At 45.7% G+C, this 20211-nt stretch overlaps 1 protein-coding gene across 4 annotated transcripts in view; it reads left to right on the top strand.

Annotated features, from left to right (window-relative positions):
* SAP130 (Sin3A associated protein 130) overlaps nt 1-20211 on the top strand; it is an 862033-nt gene that overhangs the window by 797780 nt on the left and 44042 nt on the right. For all 4 annotated transcript variants that reach the window (XM_085634456.1, XM_085634459.1, XM_085634457.1 and 1 more), the window contains one exon: nt 11016-11129. In XM_085634456.1, coding sequence (XP_085490582.1) covers nt 11016-11129 — 114 coding nt within the window. The remainder of the gene's footprint in view (nt 1-11015; nt 11130-20211) is intronic.

Here is a 20211-nt window from a genome sequence, read left to right as displayed (position 1 = left end):
CAACTGCAAGTCTCGTGTGGATGGAAGAATGTCGATGGGTCAGACCAGGAAGGTCCGAGGGACTTACCCAGCGAGGGTAAGTGAGGGCAGGCCCAGAGCAACCAGGCGAGCCCTTGAAGTCGATGTGAAAGTCTTCTGGAGGGCAGCTAGCCAACGGGCAAGCAACCAACGGGCAAGCAACCGCGAAGACGCCTTTGCAGGAAAACTTCAGCAACAGCCCACGGTCACTCGGGACGAAGTAGGCCGCTGTTCTTTGGTTTCAGACCTGCTAGGGACTTGGACAGTAAGTGGTCCAAAGCACAAGTTTGTAGTTCGTCGTTCAGGGCTTGCACTCGAAATCAGTGCACGGTTCCCTGGTATTGCTGTTCCTCGTCACTCGTGGGGTCCAGACGCCACAGCTTCGCTGGGGACTCAAAATGGCCGACGAGAGGTCAGGAAATCAGCTTCAGGGGACGCAGGGACTTCGGGCTCCGGCGGGAGCGGTAAAGTTTGCAACCGTTGTTCAGTCCTTGTGGTGCCTGCCAAGCAGGGGAGTCACTCCTTGACTCCAAGGGAGATCCTTCGGTCTTCTAAAGGTAGTAGAAAGTTGAAGGGCCAGGATTCTTCTTCTTGAGCGTCGTCCAGGTGTAATCTGAATTGCATTGGCAATGTGTGGTAACTTATACTGATAAGATGGGAGGGACTAGCTCTATGGTCACTCCTCTAGGAGGGCCAGGGTAGTGGGTGGTTACACCCACTTCCCTTTGTCCAGTTTCGCGCCAGGACAGGGGCAGGCAGCCCCTGAACTGGTTTGAGCTGGCATATGCACAGAGGAGCCTACTGCTCCCCCAGTGCAGGACTTCAAAGCACTCTAAGAGTGCACCCACCCAGCTCCAATCCACTAAATCCTGTCTGGGAGGTGGTGACACCTCCCTGTGACAGGAAACCCTTTGTTGAGCTCCCTCCACTGCGAGTTTCGGTCAGCAGAAGGAGGGCAGCCCGGTGTCTGTGCTGTTGGCATCCATTTTGTGATGCCAGGGCCTTAGAAGATTTCTGTCGTTTAGTACAGGGTGTACATGTCGTCCCCTCTAGAAGGGTGGGATCCTACTCACACACCAGTTACTGGTGTGGGGGTAGGATTCCAAGTTGTTTGACACCAAACACGACATGTTTTGATGCAGTCATTCCAAAGTTAGCATTTACCGCGAGGTTATAATGCACTTAAGAGTATATGGTTTAACCGCATCCACAAACAGCAGCAGAGAATAGACTCTGACAGCTGCAGATGGGCCCTGCTCAGGCAGGAGCACCCCCTCACATAGTAAACCAAGCACCCTGCCCTTGGGATTGATAGGGCCTACCATAGGGGTGACTGATAGGTTTATATGTGTGTGCCTGGTGAGATGTAGTGACCTATACCTCAGTGAGGAGTGCTAACACTACCTCACACAGGCTGCAGTAGCAGGCCTGTGGTGTCAGATTGTGAGTGCTTCCCAGGGGTGGCATAATACATGCTGCAGCCCCTGGGAGCCTGTGAAGTACCAATGCCCTAGGTACCTAAGGTACCATATACTAGGGGCTCACAAGGCACCACAGTATCCAATCACTAGTGCATCTAATATGCACACCAATCATTTAAGGGAGTAAGCAGATAGGCTGGGGTCCTGAATAGCAGGATCCCAGCCAGACTAGTCAAAAACCATTCAAACACCAGGAAAAAAGTGGGGGCAACCATATAGTCAGATTCCACCTTCCTGCAATGAACATGAGGAGCAAAGTATGGTCCTGGGTGCCCATTAAGTTATCTATCAAGGTCCCACCAGGGTACATCACTCATTGTCTGCAAACCCTCCTCACGCAATAGAGAAAGTGCCTTGGGTTCTTGGGTGACCAATATGTCTGGATGATGCAAGAGTGGTAGTGCTGGGGCGTATAGTGGAGTCTTGCATGCTCTTCTACTGAGCATCCGCCAGGCTTGTGTGGTGCTATGAACAGTGTTTATTTCTGTGACTGTGCAGTTATAGCTCACATGTGTCAGAATAGCTCGCAGAAGGGTAGGGTGGGCATCATCACTTTCAATCGCTATGTGCAGGAGATATCTTTGAGTGTGGTACTAATAATGCGCAAAATGCGGTTACTCACATAAATAATGTAGATATAGATCTGGGGCACATATGGTCTAGTAAGCATTTGCCAACTCGTCCGAGGTTGCCTCCCCAGCTCATGCAGGCACTATCGTGCAGAATTTTAGTGTTTTAAAGAACGCCTGGGTCAGTGGGATATTAATAAACCGATAAGGAAATTTAGGGAGTATGACTATTTTCATAAGAGTCAAATATTGTGAGGAAGGAACACCATAAAAAAGTCCATGAACTCGAGTCTTCTGTCTTCTAAATTTCTTTATCACAAACGTGGTATCTTCAATTGATGATGATTCAATAATTCACAAAATATTGGTCTTCCAAATACATTTCACAAAGCTTTATCAACCACTTAGCCCTTGTTAAGCCAACGCGTTTCGTCCTACCCTTAGTACTTCCTCAGGGCAAAAACTATCATGGATATCGATACGATATGTGAAAAACAGTCCTTGTCTCAGAAATTATAACCAATTTTTCTCAACTTAAGTTACATGCCTCTAATAAAAGGCAAAATTCATCCAAAATGCCAACAACTTCTGAATATAATCGTAGCAAGAGCGTTGTATCTCAAAGACCTTCTCTTCTGCCTGGGGCTCAATAAATCCCGTCGGGATATTCGGAAGTTGTTGGCATTTTGGATGAATTTTGCCTTTTATTAGAGGCATTTAACTTGCGTTGAGAAAGATTGGTTATAATTTCTGAGATAAGGACTGTTTTTCACATATCGTATCGATATCCATGATAGTTTTTGCGCTGATGAAGTCCTAAGGGTAGGACGAAACGCGTTGGCTTAACAAGGGCTAAGAGGTTGATAAAGCTTTGTGAAATGTATTTGGAAGACCAATATTTTGTGAATTATTGAATCGTCATCAATTGAAGATACCACGTTTGTGATAAATAAAGAAATTTAGAAGACAGAAGAGTTCATGGACTTTTTTATGGTGTTCCTTCCTCACAATATTTGATGTTTATGGACTTCATGGTTGTATAACAGTGAACCATTGGAAGTCGAGCGCCTAAGAATTTTTTGGGGGGAATTCACGACTTAGTGCGCACTACAGAAACCCTTCACTGTCATTGGTTATAGATTATTTTCATAAGAGCTAGTCATAGCCACCTGATCTTGCAATTTTGAGACAGCAGTACCATAGTTATGCCGGATAACTATTTCCAGGACCTGATGCACCTAGATACCCAGGTATTAAACCGGGTCTACACACCATTCCAAGGGATATTCCAAAGTAAGGGGTTGTGTGTCTAGGGTTAAGGGCAAATGAGTCTTTTTAGACCAATTGATACTTAGCCCCATGCGAGGTAACTCAGTGAACATATATGGCCATTTGTATAAAATCAACTGCTTTGGCAGAACTCAGTAACACCTCTGCTGCCTGTAGTGATGGATTCAGCTGGTGGAGAACCGCAAACATTATACGCAGGTTTTGTGTGGCGGATCTTGTAGGGACAAAGCCCACTGATCTGGTAACGCCAAAGAGGGTAATAATGGCTATTATCTTCGCTAGGATTTTGACATCTGTATTGATGAGCGATAATGGGTGGTAAGAATCGCACCACTCGGGTGGTTTGTCCGGTTTCAAATGTCAATATTGATGCCTCGCAATGTGGGTGTCGTAAAGTCTGTGTATCATAGGTGTCTTGGTATAATTCTGAAGGTAGGGTACTAGTAGATCTACAAACACTTTAAAAAATTTACTGGGGAGTCCATCGCTCCCAGATGCTTTCCCATTTGTGAGTGTTTGGATGGCATCCCTAATCTCGTCCTCACTTATGGGCTGTACTAGAAATTCCCTCTGCCCTGAAGACAACCAAGCTAGCGCAATATCATCTAGGTATAATGTAGTCTCCTGTTCGTGGCCGTTTCCTGAGCGCCATACAGTCCAGCGTAGAAATCCACCAATCTAGTGACTATAGAATGGGTATCAAAATAATTGTCTGTAGGAAAGTGCCCCCTTTTTGCATGGTTACCCCCCACTTTTTGCCTGACACATGATGCACTTTTGACTTGGTGTGCCCTTGGTCCCTGTCAATCAGGTTCCCAGGGCCTGTGTTCGTTCCCAAAGCTGTACCCACAATTGGCCCTATACGTTAACACCCACACACTGCCATTACAGGCTGCGTGTTTTTTGTGCAGAGAAAAGTGAAGAGTTGAAGTGGCACTCATTCCTGTTTGCCATGCCTACAACCCACTGCCGGAGGCCTAGGTAAGCCACCCCTCTAGCAGTGTGCACTAGCACTCAGGTGAGGGTACTGTGGCATGAGCCCCTTACCCCTACAGTGTTTAAGTCCATTCTTAAGACATTGTAAGTGTAGTAAAGCCATAAAGAGTGTATGGTCTGGGAGTTGGTCAATATGAACTCCACCGCTCCATAATGGTTTTACTAAAATCTGGGCAGTTTGATAGCAAACTTCTCAGCACATTAAACCCACACTGAGGCCAGTGTGGGATTTAATGTAAAATACACTCGGAGGGCATCTTAAAGATGCCCTCTGAAAAACGACTAGCCCTGGTGTGGTTCTTGAATGGTTGCCTGTCATTTGCCACCACCAGACAGGTTTCTGGACCCCTGGCTAGAGAGCCTCCGCTCTCTAAGTTCAGAAACAAAGCCCATCCTGGGTAGAGGTGTCAGGCCTCCTCCCTCAGGATGGGCTGGATCCACAAAGGGAAACCTTCAAAGGCCTGCCGCCTTTGTAAGCAGTCCCTGCCTTTTGCTGCTCCCAGCAACTGGCTTCCACCGGCTTTGCCCCCCACTTGGGTGGGAGAATTGATGGGAAAACCAAGCTAGGAGGAGAGGTGTACCCACCTTTGCCAACCCCTCCCCTCAGGTGGGGGTGGCGAGGGAAGCACACATCTCAGTCCCCTCCATCTTGAAGATGATAAGACCCAACCAATCAGTAAGAGGTTCATGCCTCCCACTGGCGGGTGGCATACTAGGGGGTGTACCCACCCCCAGGAAGCGACCCTTTGGTCCCGACCTGCACACCTCTTTTAATGCTCCTAAATTTAGTATTTAGGGGCGACCCTGAACCTTGCCTCCTTAGATTTGAGGAAGAAAGAAGGACCGAAGAGCCGTGCTGACCCAGGAAGAAAATAACACCTACTGCTTTGGCCCCATCCTTACCGTCCTGCCAGGCTTCGACTTGCCTACAGCAAAGAAACCGGCGTGTTCAGCAGCCCCCCAGAGCCCGGAGGACCTGCCCTGCACTCGCCTTACAAACTGTGTCTCCTGTGAGCACCGGATTTGCTCAAACCAAAGACTCCAAGAACAGAACCTGAATTCAGGCGGACCGCGGTTCTGTACCCAGCTGCCACGGCCAAAATGGCACAACATAACAAGGAGCTCTTCTCAGTGATCCTGACCTGGGATCTGGTGAGCCCCGACCTCCCAAAAGCTCCGAGACGGCGCCTGCACCCTCAACCTGATTGAGTGCCCATTTAGACCTTATGAAACCTTGTCCCTATCCCCCAAAGCTCCCACTCGTAAGCTGTGAAACCGATAACCATTTTTCTCCCATAGGAACCAATGTTGTGTTTTTGTTCCTACAATGTTTTGTGTTGAGCTGATATTTTGTATGGAGAAAAAGTAACTACACTGCAAATCCTAAAAAATCTTATTTACCTTGTATTGTGAGGTCCCCGGTGTGGTATATAGGCATACCAGCCTGAGTAGTAGAATCCAAAAGTAATCTAAACGCAAGCCAAAAGTAATTACTGTGTAATTTAAACTGGTTTTTGAAACCATACAAACATGCAACAATTGCAAATCCATTCCCAATTGCATTCCTGTGTAAATGTTTACAATGGAAAGTATATTTTGCCTACATGTACCAAGTCCTGCTTATTTCTTGAAATAGAACCCAAGTATATATTGTTTAATACTTATCCAATTGGTCTGGATTCTGTCTCCGAGTGTGTGTGTAATCAGTCCTTGATTGAGTTAATACAATAAATGCTTAACACACCCTCTGGATAAGCCTAACTGCTTGCCCACACTAACAAAAAAAAGAGCTGTTAATACTTGCCTAATTTAGCCTCTGCTATAGCGCTGAGCAACCCCTGGACTCTGTGCACGCTATACCTTACTTTGGTATAGTAAATACAGAGCCAGCTTCCTACAGTATCCCCATCTTGTGATACTATACTCATCACATGTGCAGTCCTGGGATGCTCTTATTTTAGCATCTAAGCCGCGCCCCGGTCGTCTGCCCTCACCATGGGCCCTTTCCACCCACTGTCTGGACATGTCGTATTTCCTTAGCCAAGTCATACTCTCAGTCTCGCTTTTTCCCCGATAATTCAGTTTCTGGTGTCTGGAGGCTAGATCGGATGGACCTTAGAACACTCACTTGGAGTCCAATACTAGCCCCTCATAACTCCTTAAGTGAACCCACTGTTGCCACTGAGCCCTTATTTTCTATGAAATATTGTATAATTGCCGTACATATACCATCTCGGACACTGTATCTAACAGAGAGGAGGCTTGAAGCTGCCATTGAAACTGTCTTGCTGTGTGTGTGTGTGTGTGTGTGTGTGTGTGTGTGTGTGTGTGTGTGTGTGTGTTCAGGGAGCATCGGAAATATTTTAATCGGGAGTGATCAGTGTGTATTTTTGATATGACATGTATCAGTTTTCCAAGTACTAAGTTACTGCGATATCAGCCAATAATCTGGGCGAGACCACATATTGTGTATATATGAGATAAAGGTGCCCCTCTCTTTTCACCATGTGTCATGCCCTCCATATGTCCACCCACCCACAGTCCTCCATGCCCATTTGGAGCGACTTAGCGTAGCGTTTATCTTGCCAATCTACTGTAGGATAACTATCTAGGTCTGAGTCCAAATATACATGAAAGTCCCCTCCCCATAGGACTGCTAAGGGCTGTAGGGCATGTGAGCATGTCCATATTTTGTAAAAGTGGTCCGGATCATCATTGTTGGGCCCATAGGAATTTATACATTTTACAATCTTGCCCCCTAGGCAGCCCCATTGTAGGGCGTACTTCCCCTGGTCATCTGTTTCAGAATGTATAGTCTGGAATGGTGTATCTTATTTAACAAGGATCATATCATCCCTAGAGTACCAGGAATATGAGGAGTCTAATCAGACCTTTGCTCACCTTGTTCCAAAAGTGCGTGCCACCTGTGGTGTAAGATGTGTTTCCTGGAGGAGTGACACATGTATATGGTGGTGGTCAGATAGAAAAATATTTGTCTAGCTTTCTTGGGGTTACTAAGACCGCATACATCCTAAGTTAGATTAATTTTCCCTGCGCTGGTATTCATTCGGGGCTGGACTATGCATGGGTGCCATGTATGCTGATTCACACCAAAGAAAGGAAGGGATATTCTAATATGATCTATTGTCTAATTGGGAGCTGCTAAATATTCTACACTGGGAAATCCTTTTGTGTTTTAATACTACCCTCACACACTAGGTACTGTCATGCTTCACCATAGGGCATGCATCAACATCTTGACGCAAACCAATGTACAGAATGGAGAAAATAAAAGTTTGGTTTATATTATAGTCAAAAGTTGAGGAACTAGAGTAAATCCCTCTGTCCCATCTGGATAAAGATCCTCTCTATGCAGAAAAAAATCTAACACTACCTAAGGGATAGTCTTCTGAATTTTATTTTGAGCTTCTCCTGGTATGGTTATAAATAGTATGGGCGGGGTATTCCTGGATCATTAGTATCCGTGCCCCCTAATATTTGTTTTGGCTTTCTGCATGCCTTGTGTGGTCAACAGGCCTTCCTCAGGATTCAGATATCTCTTAAATGGACATATTCTACACATCTCTACATTCAATACCTTGGATCCACAGGTATGTGTGGGGAATTGTAATCACTCTATCGCCTTACTTGTTCCATTCTGTAACTGGGCCTGAGTCAGGATGTTGATGTGCGCTCTAAGTTGAAGCATGACACTAGTGTTTGAGGGCAGTATTTAAACATGAAAGGATTTCCCTTGTAAAATATCGAGCAGCTCACAATTAGACAATAGATTGTATTTGAATACCCCTTCCTTATCTTTGGTGTGAATTTGTGTCTCACAGTAGGGAGGACAAATGGAAGGGTGGTACCTCTCTCTTGCCCTATGCTGTATGTGTATTTGTGCCATGTATGCTGCCAGAGGAGTGTGGGGGATCTAGGTCAGTGATGTTGCGACATTGGAGGCTGAAAAAAGTCCAAACATTAAATAAAAAGCCCAGCGCCTTCCCACAACAGCACCAAAATGTGCAAAAGCCATCCAGTAGAAGCAAACAAGAACCTCATTTGACATATCATCTAACCAAACTGTGACGTGGTCTGATATAGTCATATCAAAATATATAAATGTGTGGGTCACACCCTCGTGGGGCAGCTAGAGGCTGAGTATCCTCCGGGTGGACAGCGGTGGCCTGGAATCTGCCTAAATTCAGCCATGTATACCAGGCCACACTTGAGAATGAGTGCCCAGTGCCAATGTATTAGCACATACAGTGATCGTGAGATCTAGCTTGATGTGCCTACGTGATGATGGGTCATCATGGGATACCAGTATATACCATATACAACACACCCAGGAGTCTAATAGCAACAACAATGCAATTTAAATATAGAAACCTCATAGAGCACATAGAGTAGTCACAGGACTCCACGTTACCGCCATTATCAGGTGTCTTCAACCTCTCGGGTCATTCTCATTGCTCCATGTTTCGAGCGAGGTAGAGCTCTGACAAAGTCCATGGCTGCATTTGGCGTGGTGAAAATTCTCTGGTCCCTGCGAAGTCCATGCAAAGCCTAGCAGGATTTAACATAGCATATGGGATCTCTGCCGCTTGCAATTTTTTCTTGACCTGGGAAATTTCTTGATGGGAAGTTTGTACCCAATAGTGATGTCCGGGTAGAAAGAAACCTCATTGCCCTGGAAGTGTATTGTTCCCTTGTCCCGAGAGAGGCGCAGCACTGCATTGCTGTCGATTATTCACGAGTTTAGGGATGATTGATCTTGGTGAGGAACCAGGAGGGAGTTGCGCCAGCAATGATCGATGCACCCTTTCGACCAACAATACATCTCATGCAGCATGTTCTCTATGCAGTCTACTAGCTGACCAGTGTTTGGTCGATTCCGGCATGCCCATGATGCGGAGATTACTGCTGCGCGACCTAGCCTCAAGGTCTTCATTGTTTGCAAAGATTACCGCCAGTACCTTATCCATATTCAGTTGCTTAGTGGTTCGATTCTGAATGTCGTTTTTGGCAGTAGAAATGCGCTGTTTTGCTGTCGTTGGTTCCATTGCATGCTTATCTAGTTTCGCTGCCATATTGTCTATTCTAATATTCAAACAGTCCATATTTCCATCGATCAACAGCAGACTTTGCTGCATGGCCAGCAGTGTGGTCTCCAACATTGGGGGGGGGGGGGAGGGGTTTCAATGGGGGTAGGTCCTGCTCCGAATCATAGTGTGCATGTTGCTGCGGCCTGCTTGATTTCTGCGCCTCAAATGTGAGTCGGGCCTGCTGCTTCTATGTCTTCCCCATATTGAAACAGGGGAGTCGTGAGGTGTCTATAGGAAGATGGAACTACCAGTGGTGTCACCCGCAGACCGGTAGGCCACATGAAGCAAATAAGGTGCAATCTAAATGTGTCGTGCACCAGCAGGTGTGGCCCCGAAGGCAATCAGTGCGCAGGGGACGCCACAGCAAGATGTCTACCAGGGTGGCAAGAGCAGTAGTAGTCGTAGGCAAGGTAACCCCAGGAGAGGGAGTCGGCTCTCTGCAGGAGATGTCGCTCCTTCACCACCACCCAGGAGACACAGTAACTATGGAAATTATTAACATTAGAGAATGCTAACTTTGTGAAAAATACAGGAACCGCAAACTTAATGTATTTGCCTAACTTGAATAGCTGTCTCTATTTCGAACTAGAGAATTATAGAAAGTTTCCCATATACTTTGTTAGTTACAGCCTTCTAGCTTGAATCATTCCATGGGCTGGCTGCTTGTCCACATAACTGTTCTTAGGAGCAACCTCAATTGTTTCCTTCAATGCACACTAGCAAAGACACAGTTTTCATACTAGTCTCACAAAGAAACATGTAAAAAGGGAGATTAGCTAGTGGTATAAAGTGGAATAGAATGGAAAGAACACATTGTGGCAGGGCACACGTGAGAAATAATCATTGGCATTATCCATATATAACTCAGTCTTTAGGCCTGTATTCCTAATGTACATTAGGTCTTTAGTAAAAGAAGAGCATTTGACTCATACAAGACCCTTTAGATAAACAATTCATATAGCATATCAAATCCTAGTGTACTCACATAATGCAAGAAAGTATTAGAAAATATATCAACAAGGCAGTAAGTATGCATGATGTATATAAGACATAAGTTTAGGTGAAAGTGCAGAAGCTCCCCTGGAATATAAAGAAATGTGAACTCCAACCCTTATGCATATGGCCTTGAGTCAAACACAGTGACCTCTGAGCCCAGGGCTAAGGATGTGGTCATGCTCTGAGGCAGCCCCTATACTATCTAGCACAGTGTTGTGCTCTTGGCTCAGCCCACTGCCATACCCATGCAAGTTGTGCACTTATGTGCCCCTACTTTGGATTGTTTTGCAAAACATATAGTCTTTGGATTTTTATGAAACCAAATAAAGATTGTGAGATAGACCAGACCACTTTATATCATACGGGTAAGAGCCTCTGATAAATTGATCTGTCTCCCATTTCCGCAGGCCTTTTACAAAAAAGTCTGCACTAGATTTCTAAACTAGTCCATATAGCTAATCTTGAGATATTTTACTATTTTAAAAGAATATTCTGCCACTGATTTGACCTGGGTGATAGGTGATTTACTAATGTTTTTCTCAACTGAATATTTCCAGACTGACCTGGAACAAGACGTGTTTGATCGACTGACTTCACTGCAAGAGGGAATGATCCCAAAGAAAAAGGCTGCCAGCGATGATGACTTGCACAGGATCAATGAATTAATACAGGTAATAGCAAATATGTTCTCTATCCCTTCAATAATGGACAGCATGTTGTCTTTTTCTCAAGCAAAATTCTTAAGGGTGAACATAATTTGATCCAGTGACGAGATAACGACTTGAATTGATCTTTCAAAAGCAGTCAAACACTATGGAAGTCATTTGTAAGGGGACGTGCTAACTTCTGCCATCTAATCTTGGGCTTGAATGTGTACAACTTAATTTGCTTCTGTTTTTTCGAATCTTGGGCCCGAGTGACTTCACCTATTAGTGGTAATGCCTTGTGTTAGCGCCCAGCCTTTGGATCGGTTGCTCATTGTGGGAAACAGGGTACTTTTTGCAGCACCACAACTTTGACTGAGGTGTACTGGGTCCCTGCTAACCAGGTTCCCAGTACCAGTGTTCTTTTCCTACAACTGTACCACAATTGGCACAAATTCAGCCCCCATATAAGTCCCTAGTAAATGGTACCCCTGGTACCTAGGGTATTGGAACTGAATAGGGTCTTCCAGGGCTACAGCAGAAATTGTGCCACCCTAGGGACCTCTTGCCAAGATCATGCAAACTGCCATTGCAGCCTGTTTGTCTTAGTGCAGAGAAAACTGAAGAGTCGACATGGCACAAATCCCTGTGCACCATGATCACAGACACTGCATGAGACATAGGTGAGCCACCCCTCCTGCAGGCCTTATCGCCCTAAGGCAGGGTTCATTATATCCCATGTGTGGACATATCTGCCTGAGCAGATATGACCCTGCAATATCTAAGCCTTTCCTTGGATATTTAAGTGCACAGGGTAGCCATAGAGAGGTCATGGGCTGAACACTCGGCATTATGAGTTCCCCAGCTCCATGATGGCTTTACTGTACCCTAGGATGTTTGGTACCAAACATCTTGTCTTAATAAATCCTCACTGATGCCAGTGTTGGATGTATTAATAAATGCACACAGGGGACACCTTAGAGGGTCCTCTGAAAACCTTCCAAACACAAGTGTGGTCTCTGACTAGCCTTAGCCAGCCTGCCACCACCAAATGTGTTTCTGGGCTCAAAGTCCTCATTTTTTGCTTTGTTGTCCAAGGCCAGGATCAATGCCTGCTCTGGGCGAGGGTGCTTCACATCTCCTCCAGGCAGTAAGTGGCATTCCAAGGTGAGAAGTTTCAAATGGGATGCCGCCTTTGAAATGCGACCCAGGCAGTTCTAGATAGTGGAGGATAGGTGGGAAAATTGTAAGATTAGGAGGTGTGCCCACATTCAGCCAACACCACCCCTAAGGTGGAGCAGGAGATCTGGACCCCAAATTTCAGATTCCTCCCTCTTGTGTTGGAGAGAATTAGCCTATCAGGGCCAGGGGCATGCCCCCTTCCCACAGGAAGTGGGCATATAGAGGGTGTAGACACCCTAAAGGTAGGTAGCCCATTGACTACTACCTATCACTCCCTCTAGCACCCCTAAATTAAGTATTTAGGTGGCACCCCTCGACCCAGAACGTCAGATTTCTGCCTACCGGAAGGACGAAGAGCCGTGAAAGCAGAGAAGAGGAGAAAAAGCAGTTGACTTGCCCTCAGCTTTGCTAGCCTGTCTTGCTTCCCTCATCCAGAACTGTACCAAAGTCGACTCGTCCTGCAGCTGTGACTCCAAAAGCCTGGGAGGACTGCCTGCCTTCGAAAAAGAACCAAGAGTCTCCTGTGGAGTAGCAGAGCTGCTCCTCTGTATCCTGCAGGCCCCCAAGAACTGCTTGAGGCCTCTGGACTGCCAAAAACCTGACACCGGAAAGCACCACTGCACCCGCTGCTCCAAGGCCACGTTATAGTTGGCCAGCGAGCGGTGCCAGCGTGTTAGCCCAGCAGAGACAAAGCCCACCTTGGACTTGCCCACTGTAGACTTCCTGACACCACCTGAAGCCTCTTTGTGGCGTCCCCCCTCAACCGCTCCCACTGACATACCCAACGCCTAAGGACACCTCTACACCCTTCGGTCCTGGAGAAGAGAACCGAAGGTGCCCACACGTCCTTGGGCATCGCTAGAGTTGAGCCACCTTGCTGGTTCAGCTCAACTTATCCCCCAGTCCAAGCCTGCAGCCTCTTGGAGTCTGGACCGATCCTCCATTGAAGTGAAGGGGGCACCTGACGCTATAATGCACCTCTGCACCTGCACGCCCAGCGCTTTAAAAAATGTAAAAATAAAACAAATTTAAAACCTGTTCCATTTTTGTTAGGTCGAGCATTCGAGACCTCTTGTATATACTTTAGTATATCAATCATTGATCTTTATTCGGATATGCACTATCCATAAAAGAACAAACATTTCTCACATAATTAATCCTAAAAACATTTACATTGAACCATCGTCTTTAAGTTTTAAGAACAGAGCTCGACTATAAAACAATTCAGTGAAACAGTGCAGAATTATCACGCATGTTCGATAGCAGCAACATATGCTAAAGTGCCAAAGTGCAAAATGCAAATATTTCAGAAGATAGCTGCAAAGATGGACAAATTATTAAATCACATTAAAAGGCCCTCAGGTTCTATTAGAAGCAAACCACATAAAACAATTTAATAATCATCACAAGATTATTACCAGTATTGCAAATAGCAGCATCGACTGAGAAAGTGCCAATGTTCAAAGTGCAAAATAGGACTGAGAAAAATAGCAGCAAAAAAGGACAAACTTATTAAATTCCATACATGGTGCTCCATACGTCCAGATATCGCTCATATAGTAGTAGTAGTACTTTATTCGAATTTTTTTTTTTTTAACCTAAAATTATACACATCCTATACAACTAAAAACGAAACACCAATCCAGTCGTACGTAAAAAAAGTGCATTAAATTTACGAAATTCATTAAAATAAGATATGCATTAAAAACAGGGTGCATAACCTCGTAAAAGCAGCATGTCATAATTCATATAAACATCATTGAGGAGTTGGTTTTATCCTACGCATGCGGGTCTGCCAGGCACTGCCCAAAAATTTAGCTACCCCACAAACCATGACTAGGGAAGACGTATCAGTAATAAAAGCCCGCAAAGCCATCTTGTGACACCTTAGACCCCACTCCCTACATATTGGTTTAAGCCATAACATTCTTGCACCCCTGTAACCTGGACAAGCAAAGAGGAAGTGAGCCACAGACTCCTTAGGGGCTACACACCCAGGGCAAGATTTAGCTATAGAGCTTGAATTATTCCACCCAGCAGTAAATTCATTCACCGGGAGGGTCCCGAACCTTAGTTTTAGATAGAGGGATCTATCCAGGGGTTTTTGTATGAAGTCAAGGAATGGTTTGAGTTTCCCTTCGGGTTTAAACTCTAAGAGCCGCTCTGTAAGGGTGCCCCCTTTACCTCTACATATAGCCTACTCCTGTACCCAGTCCCAATATAGTTTCTTCATGACTTGCTTGGAGGGTGGTGATTGGCTAACCCATATTTCATTCAACCCTAATTTCAAAACCAGCTGTCTAAGTTTACTTAGCCACTTAATCTTATTGCCCGAGTTGAGTAAAATTAGTTCACCCAAGACAGCCGCGTAGTTTGAGAGTTCTGGCGACCTCTTAAGACGAACCCAGAAGAGTAACGGGCGCAGGCAGACTATATCTTTTAATAGACGCCTACCCATATCTTGACATAGTGGTTTTACCGGGGTGGAGATGGGGAGTGACACCAATTCTCTCAAAAATTTGTTTTCTGAGCTCACCAGGTTGGTTATGTCCTCAAAGCCCCACCGCTCAGATCCATAAAGTGCTGAGGGCAATACTTGTCCTTCATACATAGAAAGAGCCAGGGCTATGGGTTTGCTCGTGGACTCTCGCTGTTCCTGCAGAATTGCTCCAGATAATCGTTAATGATTTTAAAGCATTTTGGCCAAATGATCCTTCCAATTCATCCGACTATTGACCCTTACACCCAAATAGTCAAATGAATCTACCAACTCCAGTAGGGTACCATTAAGGGAGACATTATTCTTAAATCTCTTTGCTGGCGAGAAGGCCATAAGCTTTGTTTTGGAAGTGTTGATAGTAAGACCTCTATCCTCACAGAACGAGCTAAAGCGATCCTGCAGTTTTTGGAGGCTAGTCGGGGTTTTGGAGATCAGGAGGGTGTCATCCGCAAAGAGCAGGGTGGGTGTTTTTTCCCCCGCCAGGGACGGGGTGTCGGCTGGGTCCTCCCTCAAATGGTGCACCACTCCGTTCACAAAAAGGGAGAAAAGAGTCGGCGCCATTACACATCCCTGGCGGACTCCTCTCCCCACGGCCACTCTCTCTGTCAACTGGCCCTGAGTACCCCATCTAATCCTTGCAAAATTCCCCTCGTGCAATTTCTTAATTAATTCAAGGAGGGTAATAGGAAAGCCCATCTTTTGTAGAACATCCCATAATCTATAACGTGGGACCAGATCGAAAGCTGTTTTGAGATCTATAAACGCCAAGTACAAGCTACCCTTCCCAATGGTCACAACCTTCCAGTAAATAGCAAAAAATCGGAAGATCTGATCCACCGTTCCCACCTTCTGCCTAAAGCCCGCTTGAAAGTGGGAGAGGATGTTTTTTCCTTCTATCCACGACCCTACCCTGGATATGATGACCCTGCCAACCACCTTCTTGACCACGTCTATCAGGCTGATCGGTCTGTAGTTGGCAGGGTCGTCCCTCGCCCCCTTTTTGAACACTGTTACCACCTCAGCTCCCTTCCATGAGTCCGGGACTGGGTGGCCTCTTAAAATCAGGTTCATTATTAGGGAGATCAATTTAGCCCAGGTTACTGGGTCATTTAGAAGGAGATCCCCAGGTATCCCATCAGGACCTGCTGCTTTTCCCGGGATCAGATGTTTAATAGCAGTTTTAACCTCGTTAATGGAGAAGGGGTCCTCGGGAACCATAAAAACTCTATCATCACTATCCATTATCAGAGATGGAGAACTTGGCTCATCAACGCCACAGTACAGGCCATAGAAATGTGTGAACCATTGTTTTTTTTTTTTTTTTTTTTTTTTTTGGAAAACCTTTATTTAACAGTATGTGCAGACAAATACGGGCCTACAACCCTCAGGCCGGCCTCGACAAAAAGGGCACATCAGCAAGCAATTATACGATTCAGCAGCATATCAGTACAAGCACGAATAGACCAGATTATGTTATACACAATTGTGCCGCCGAGCGCCAGGATGATGAGGTTTAAGTTTTATAAAGTTTTGAAATAAGTCCATAGCGACAGGTCTGGAAGGATCCGAATCAGAGCAATGCAGTTAGGACTATAGTGGGCAACGATCAACAGAAGAGTCAGCAAGCATTATCCGTAAGGTAATCAATCGCACTCAATAAAATCAGGATAGAAAAGAAGCATATCACATGACGATCCCCAAGCACTACCCACAAGTTCCCAATCCTCCCCTCGACCCAAAAAATAAGAAAGGAAAGAACAAACGAGAAAGGTAAAGAGTAGAAAGGGAGAAGAGAAAGAGAGAAAAGAAAGAAAGAAAAAGGAGGCCCATAGAAAAAAAAAAAAAAAAAACCAACAAGAAAATATACCCCCCACCCTACACGCATGCAGAGGCTACGGCCTACCCCCCCTAGCAGTGTGTCTGTCGCCCCAAAAGAGTACCCGAAATGTAGGAGAAGAGAAAGAGAAGAAAAAGAAGAAGAATGTCACGGTTGATCGGAGGAGGGCCAAGGATCTATTCAATACAAGCAAAATCGTTACCCGCGGACACCCAACCCCAGGCCCCGACCTAACACCCTGCTACATGTACCTCCAACAGTCACAAGTCCCAGTCCCAGCCATATACGTATCAATGTGCGACAAGAGAAACCCCCTTCCTCAGCCTTGGCCCCTTCGAATCTGCAGTCCAACAGAGTCCAATTGCAGTACAGCCAACCTGGACGGGATGGGCCACCATGGAGTCCGTTGCAGCAATCGAGGGGTAAGAGACAAGTCAAACTGGAGCGAAGCTCGATAGTAAAGAACCACAGAATGCGCCACTGCTATGCGGTGGCTAGCACAACAGGGAGCAGGACGATGCATAAATCCCAGAGTAGCGGCCGGCCGATGTACAGGAAGCAAGTCCAGGAGGACGCTCAGAGACGTGGCACCAAAGGACAAAGGAGATGGGCAAAACGGCGGCTGAGGCACAAGCTCCGGCCATACCAGGGGAGCAGGATTGTCAGACTCCTCCAGGGCAGAGCCGAGGAGTACCGCGGCGGGCACTGGGACACGTCCCCCCGTCACCGCCACATACCTCAACTCGGGTGATCCACCGACAGTCGACAGAAGATGTGGCTTAACATGCCGCACTAGAGAATCATCATGGCCAGCTGAAAAAGTCCGATCAAACCGGTCCTCCAAACCAGTGGCAGAGTCGCGGAAGGCCAACCACAGGTCCTCCAGTGCTGCCAGGATGTCGCGAAGCCCCAGCGGTGGATCAAGGATGGAGGGTGCTGTTGCGTCCGCCATCTTAGGCAAGCAACCATCGAGCGCCCCGGGAAGCAAGCCCCCTTCACCAACCATCGGTATCTGGAAGGTGATAAGCTCTCTGCGGGGCCCCGGTGGTGCAGGAAACGTGGAGGCAGCCGGTCGTGGAAAGGCTTCAAGGACAGGGGAATCTGTGGTGCAGGGAAACCCACCGGCGAGACCAGGGCTTCCGATGCTGAAAATGGCGTCCGCTGCTGTAGGCTGCAACAAAGAAGCGATCCCGGCCCTCTCCCAGCTGGGCCGGGATACAGTATACGGGAGCTGGATACAATGTTGCGAGCGGGGCGCGCTGGGCGGCCGAGCATGAAAAAGGCTGCTGTGAGAATCCCTGCGCCGCGCTCCAGGTCCGGTGTACCGGCTCCTCCCTCTCCACCGCGGCCGCTGCTATCGTTGTCGCCGCCGGCCGTCCCCACTAAACAATGGCCCGGCTGCGACCGCTTGGAAGGCCGGAATGGAAACCGGGGCCCAACTCCGCCGGGGCAGCTCCGTTTTCGACCGGAGTCAAAGTATCGTGGTCAGGGACGTGGCGCAGGTAAGCGTAGGGCTCGGAGGCGCAGGATTCTGTGTGAACCATTGTTGTTCTGTTATATGGTTAGCGATGGGTTCCGATCTCCCTCTCCTAGCTTTGTTAATTAAGTCCCAGAATGTGCAGGAGTTCTTACTCAGGGAAGCGATTTTAAGGTTCTGCCAGTGTTGTTCTTCCCAATCCCGTTTTGCTATCACTAGTGACCTCGCATAATCCCTCCTAGCCGCTCTAACTAGTGAAGGATACTTTTTGAGCAGGGCTGCGGTTAACGCCTTCCTTTTGCCCCTACATTGAGCCGTATACCAGGGATTACTTGTTTTTACCCGAGTATGGTTCTGTCTACCACTACCTCCCTGTATAATAAAATATTGGCCCACTTTCTCTATCACGTTTTTATAAACCAGGGGGAATGAAAGGCCCTGTACATTTTTTTTTACAGCTGCAAGTTGCTCTAAGTCTGCAGTCATCTCTACTAAGTGCTCACTAATCTTATCTAGGATCCCTTCCTGGGATGAGACCCTCTCCCATTTCAACCGGCGATTAGAATTGTACGGGACAACCTCCTTAGTTTTGCATTAGTGGGGCTTTATTTCTATTTTCCTTTTTTAATCCCCACCTTAACTTTGTGCAGAGGGGATTATGATCACTGTCCTGGCATGAGTAAGTAAGTAATTCTTTATTGTTTGATTAATTAAAATCTTACAATGTTTCCAATACAAAGACATATGTAATAAATATAATACATTTAAAAAGAACAATTATAACCTAAGGAATTACTTTAAAACTTGTTCATAAAAACATTTTTTATATTTTATACTCCCAGTTTTATAGATGCAATCTTTAGGAACTTTACAAAGGCAACATTCATGACTATATCGTTCAAATGAAGACAGACTTTGACTGCCTGTCTACATGTCCTTGTTCCACGCATGTTAAAATGAGGTTTCAATAACGTGCATCTTTCATTTCGGAGTCCTGGACAAATACATAGAAGGTGGACAATATTCTCTTCTCCACTTTTACAAAGTCTGCACAGTGTGCTGCTACTAGTTTTTTTCCACGGAGGGACATGACTAAGGCCTGGTAGAGTTCCAAATCTTGCTCTCATAAGACATTGTTTACTTTTCTCAGTCCAAGGTGTCTCCAAATATTCTTGTACTTTCTTCTTTTCGTATCCATTTATTACTGCCCACGAGTGTTTTCTTTTTGCTAGTGTATCTTTGTCGTGTACAAGTGAAAGGTGGTTTGTTGTTCGATTTACTAATTTTTTAAAGGATCCATTGTTTATCATATTATTCCAGATTGGCATTAATGCAAACTCTTCTAATGCATCGTCGAGATATTTTCTTACAACTGATTTGGTATTCTTATTTATTTCTTGCCACAGTAACTGAGATATATGATTATCATGGTCATTTTTGATCCTATACCACGTTTTAATGAATTGGCCTTTTCTTGCAATAATTTGATTATTTATCCCGAACTCCAGTTTAATTTGTGCTGGGGAAGCATTATTTGGGAGATAGAAGAGAGATTTATATGTTTTTGAAAGAACCTTATTTAATAGTTCTGCATCCGTCCCCATTAATGCCTCACTACCATATGTTATTGTTGGGAGCAATTTAGCCCCTATAATTTTCATAAGTGGCCGATACGTCAGAGTTCTGAGCGATTTCTGTGCTATCTTGAATGCTGCAGTTAACGAGTTAGCTTTCCTTTGTATGTCTAGTTTTTGTAATTGATAGTTTCCATTCTGGTCAAATAGTACACCCAGATACTTGTACACTTCTATTTGTTCCAGTTGGGTATTTTCCATATACCATTTATTTTTTTGTCTCAATTTTATATTCCTAGTGACCACCATGATTTTTGTTTTGGATTCATTTATTACCATTCCATTTTCCTGTGCATACAAAACTGTTCTGTCAATTAAGCGCCGAAGACCTATTTTAGTATGGCTTAGAAGAATGGCGTCATCTGCATACATTAGGTTAGTTATCAGCTTGTCCCCTAGCTTCGGAGGATGTGCATTGAGTTCATCGAGGTATCCTGATAAATCTCCTAAAAATAGATTAAAAAGTAGGGGAGCCAACA

This window comes from Triturus cristatus, chromosome 11, assembly GCF_964204655.1.
Source record: "Triturus cristatus chromosome 11, aTriCri1.1, whole genome shotgun sequence".
In the NCBI taxonomy this organism is placed as follows: Eukaryota; Metazoa; Chordata; class Amphibia; order Caudata; family Salamandridae; genus Triturus; species Triturus cristatus.
Note: the sequence above shows the minus strand (reverse complement) of the source record. Positions and strands in the feature narration are given on the sequence as shown.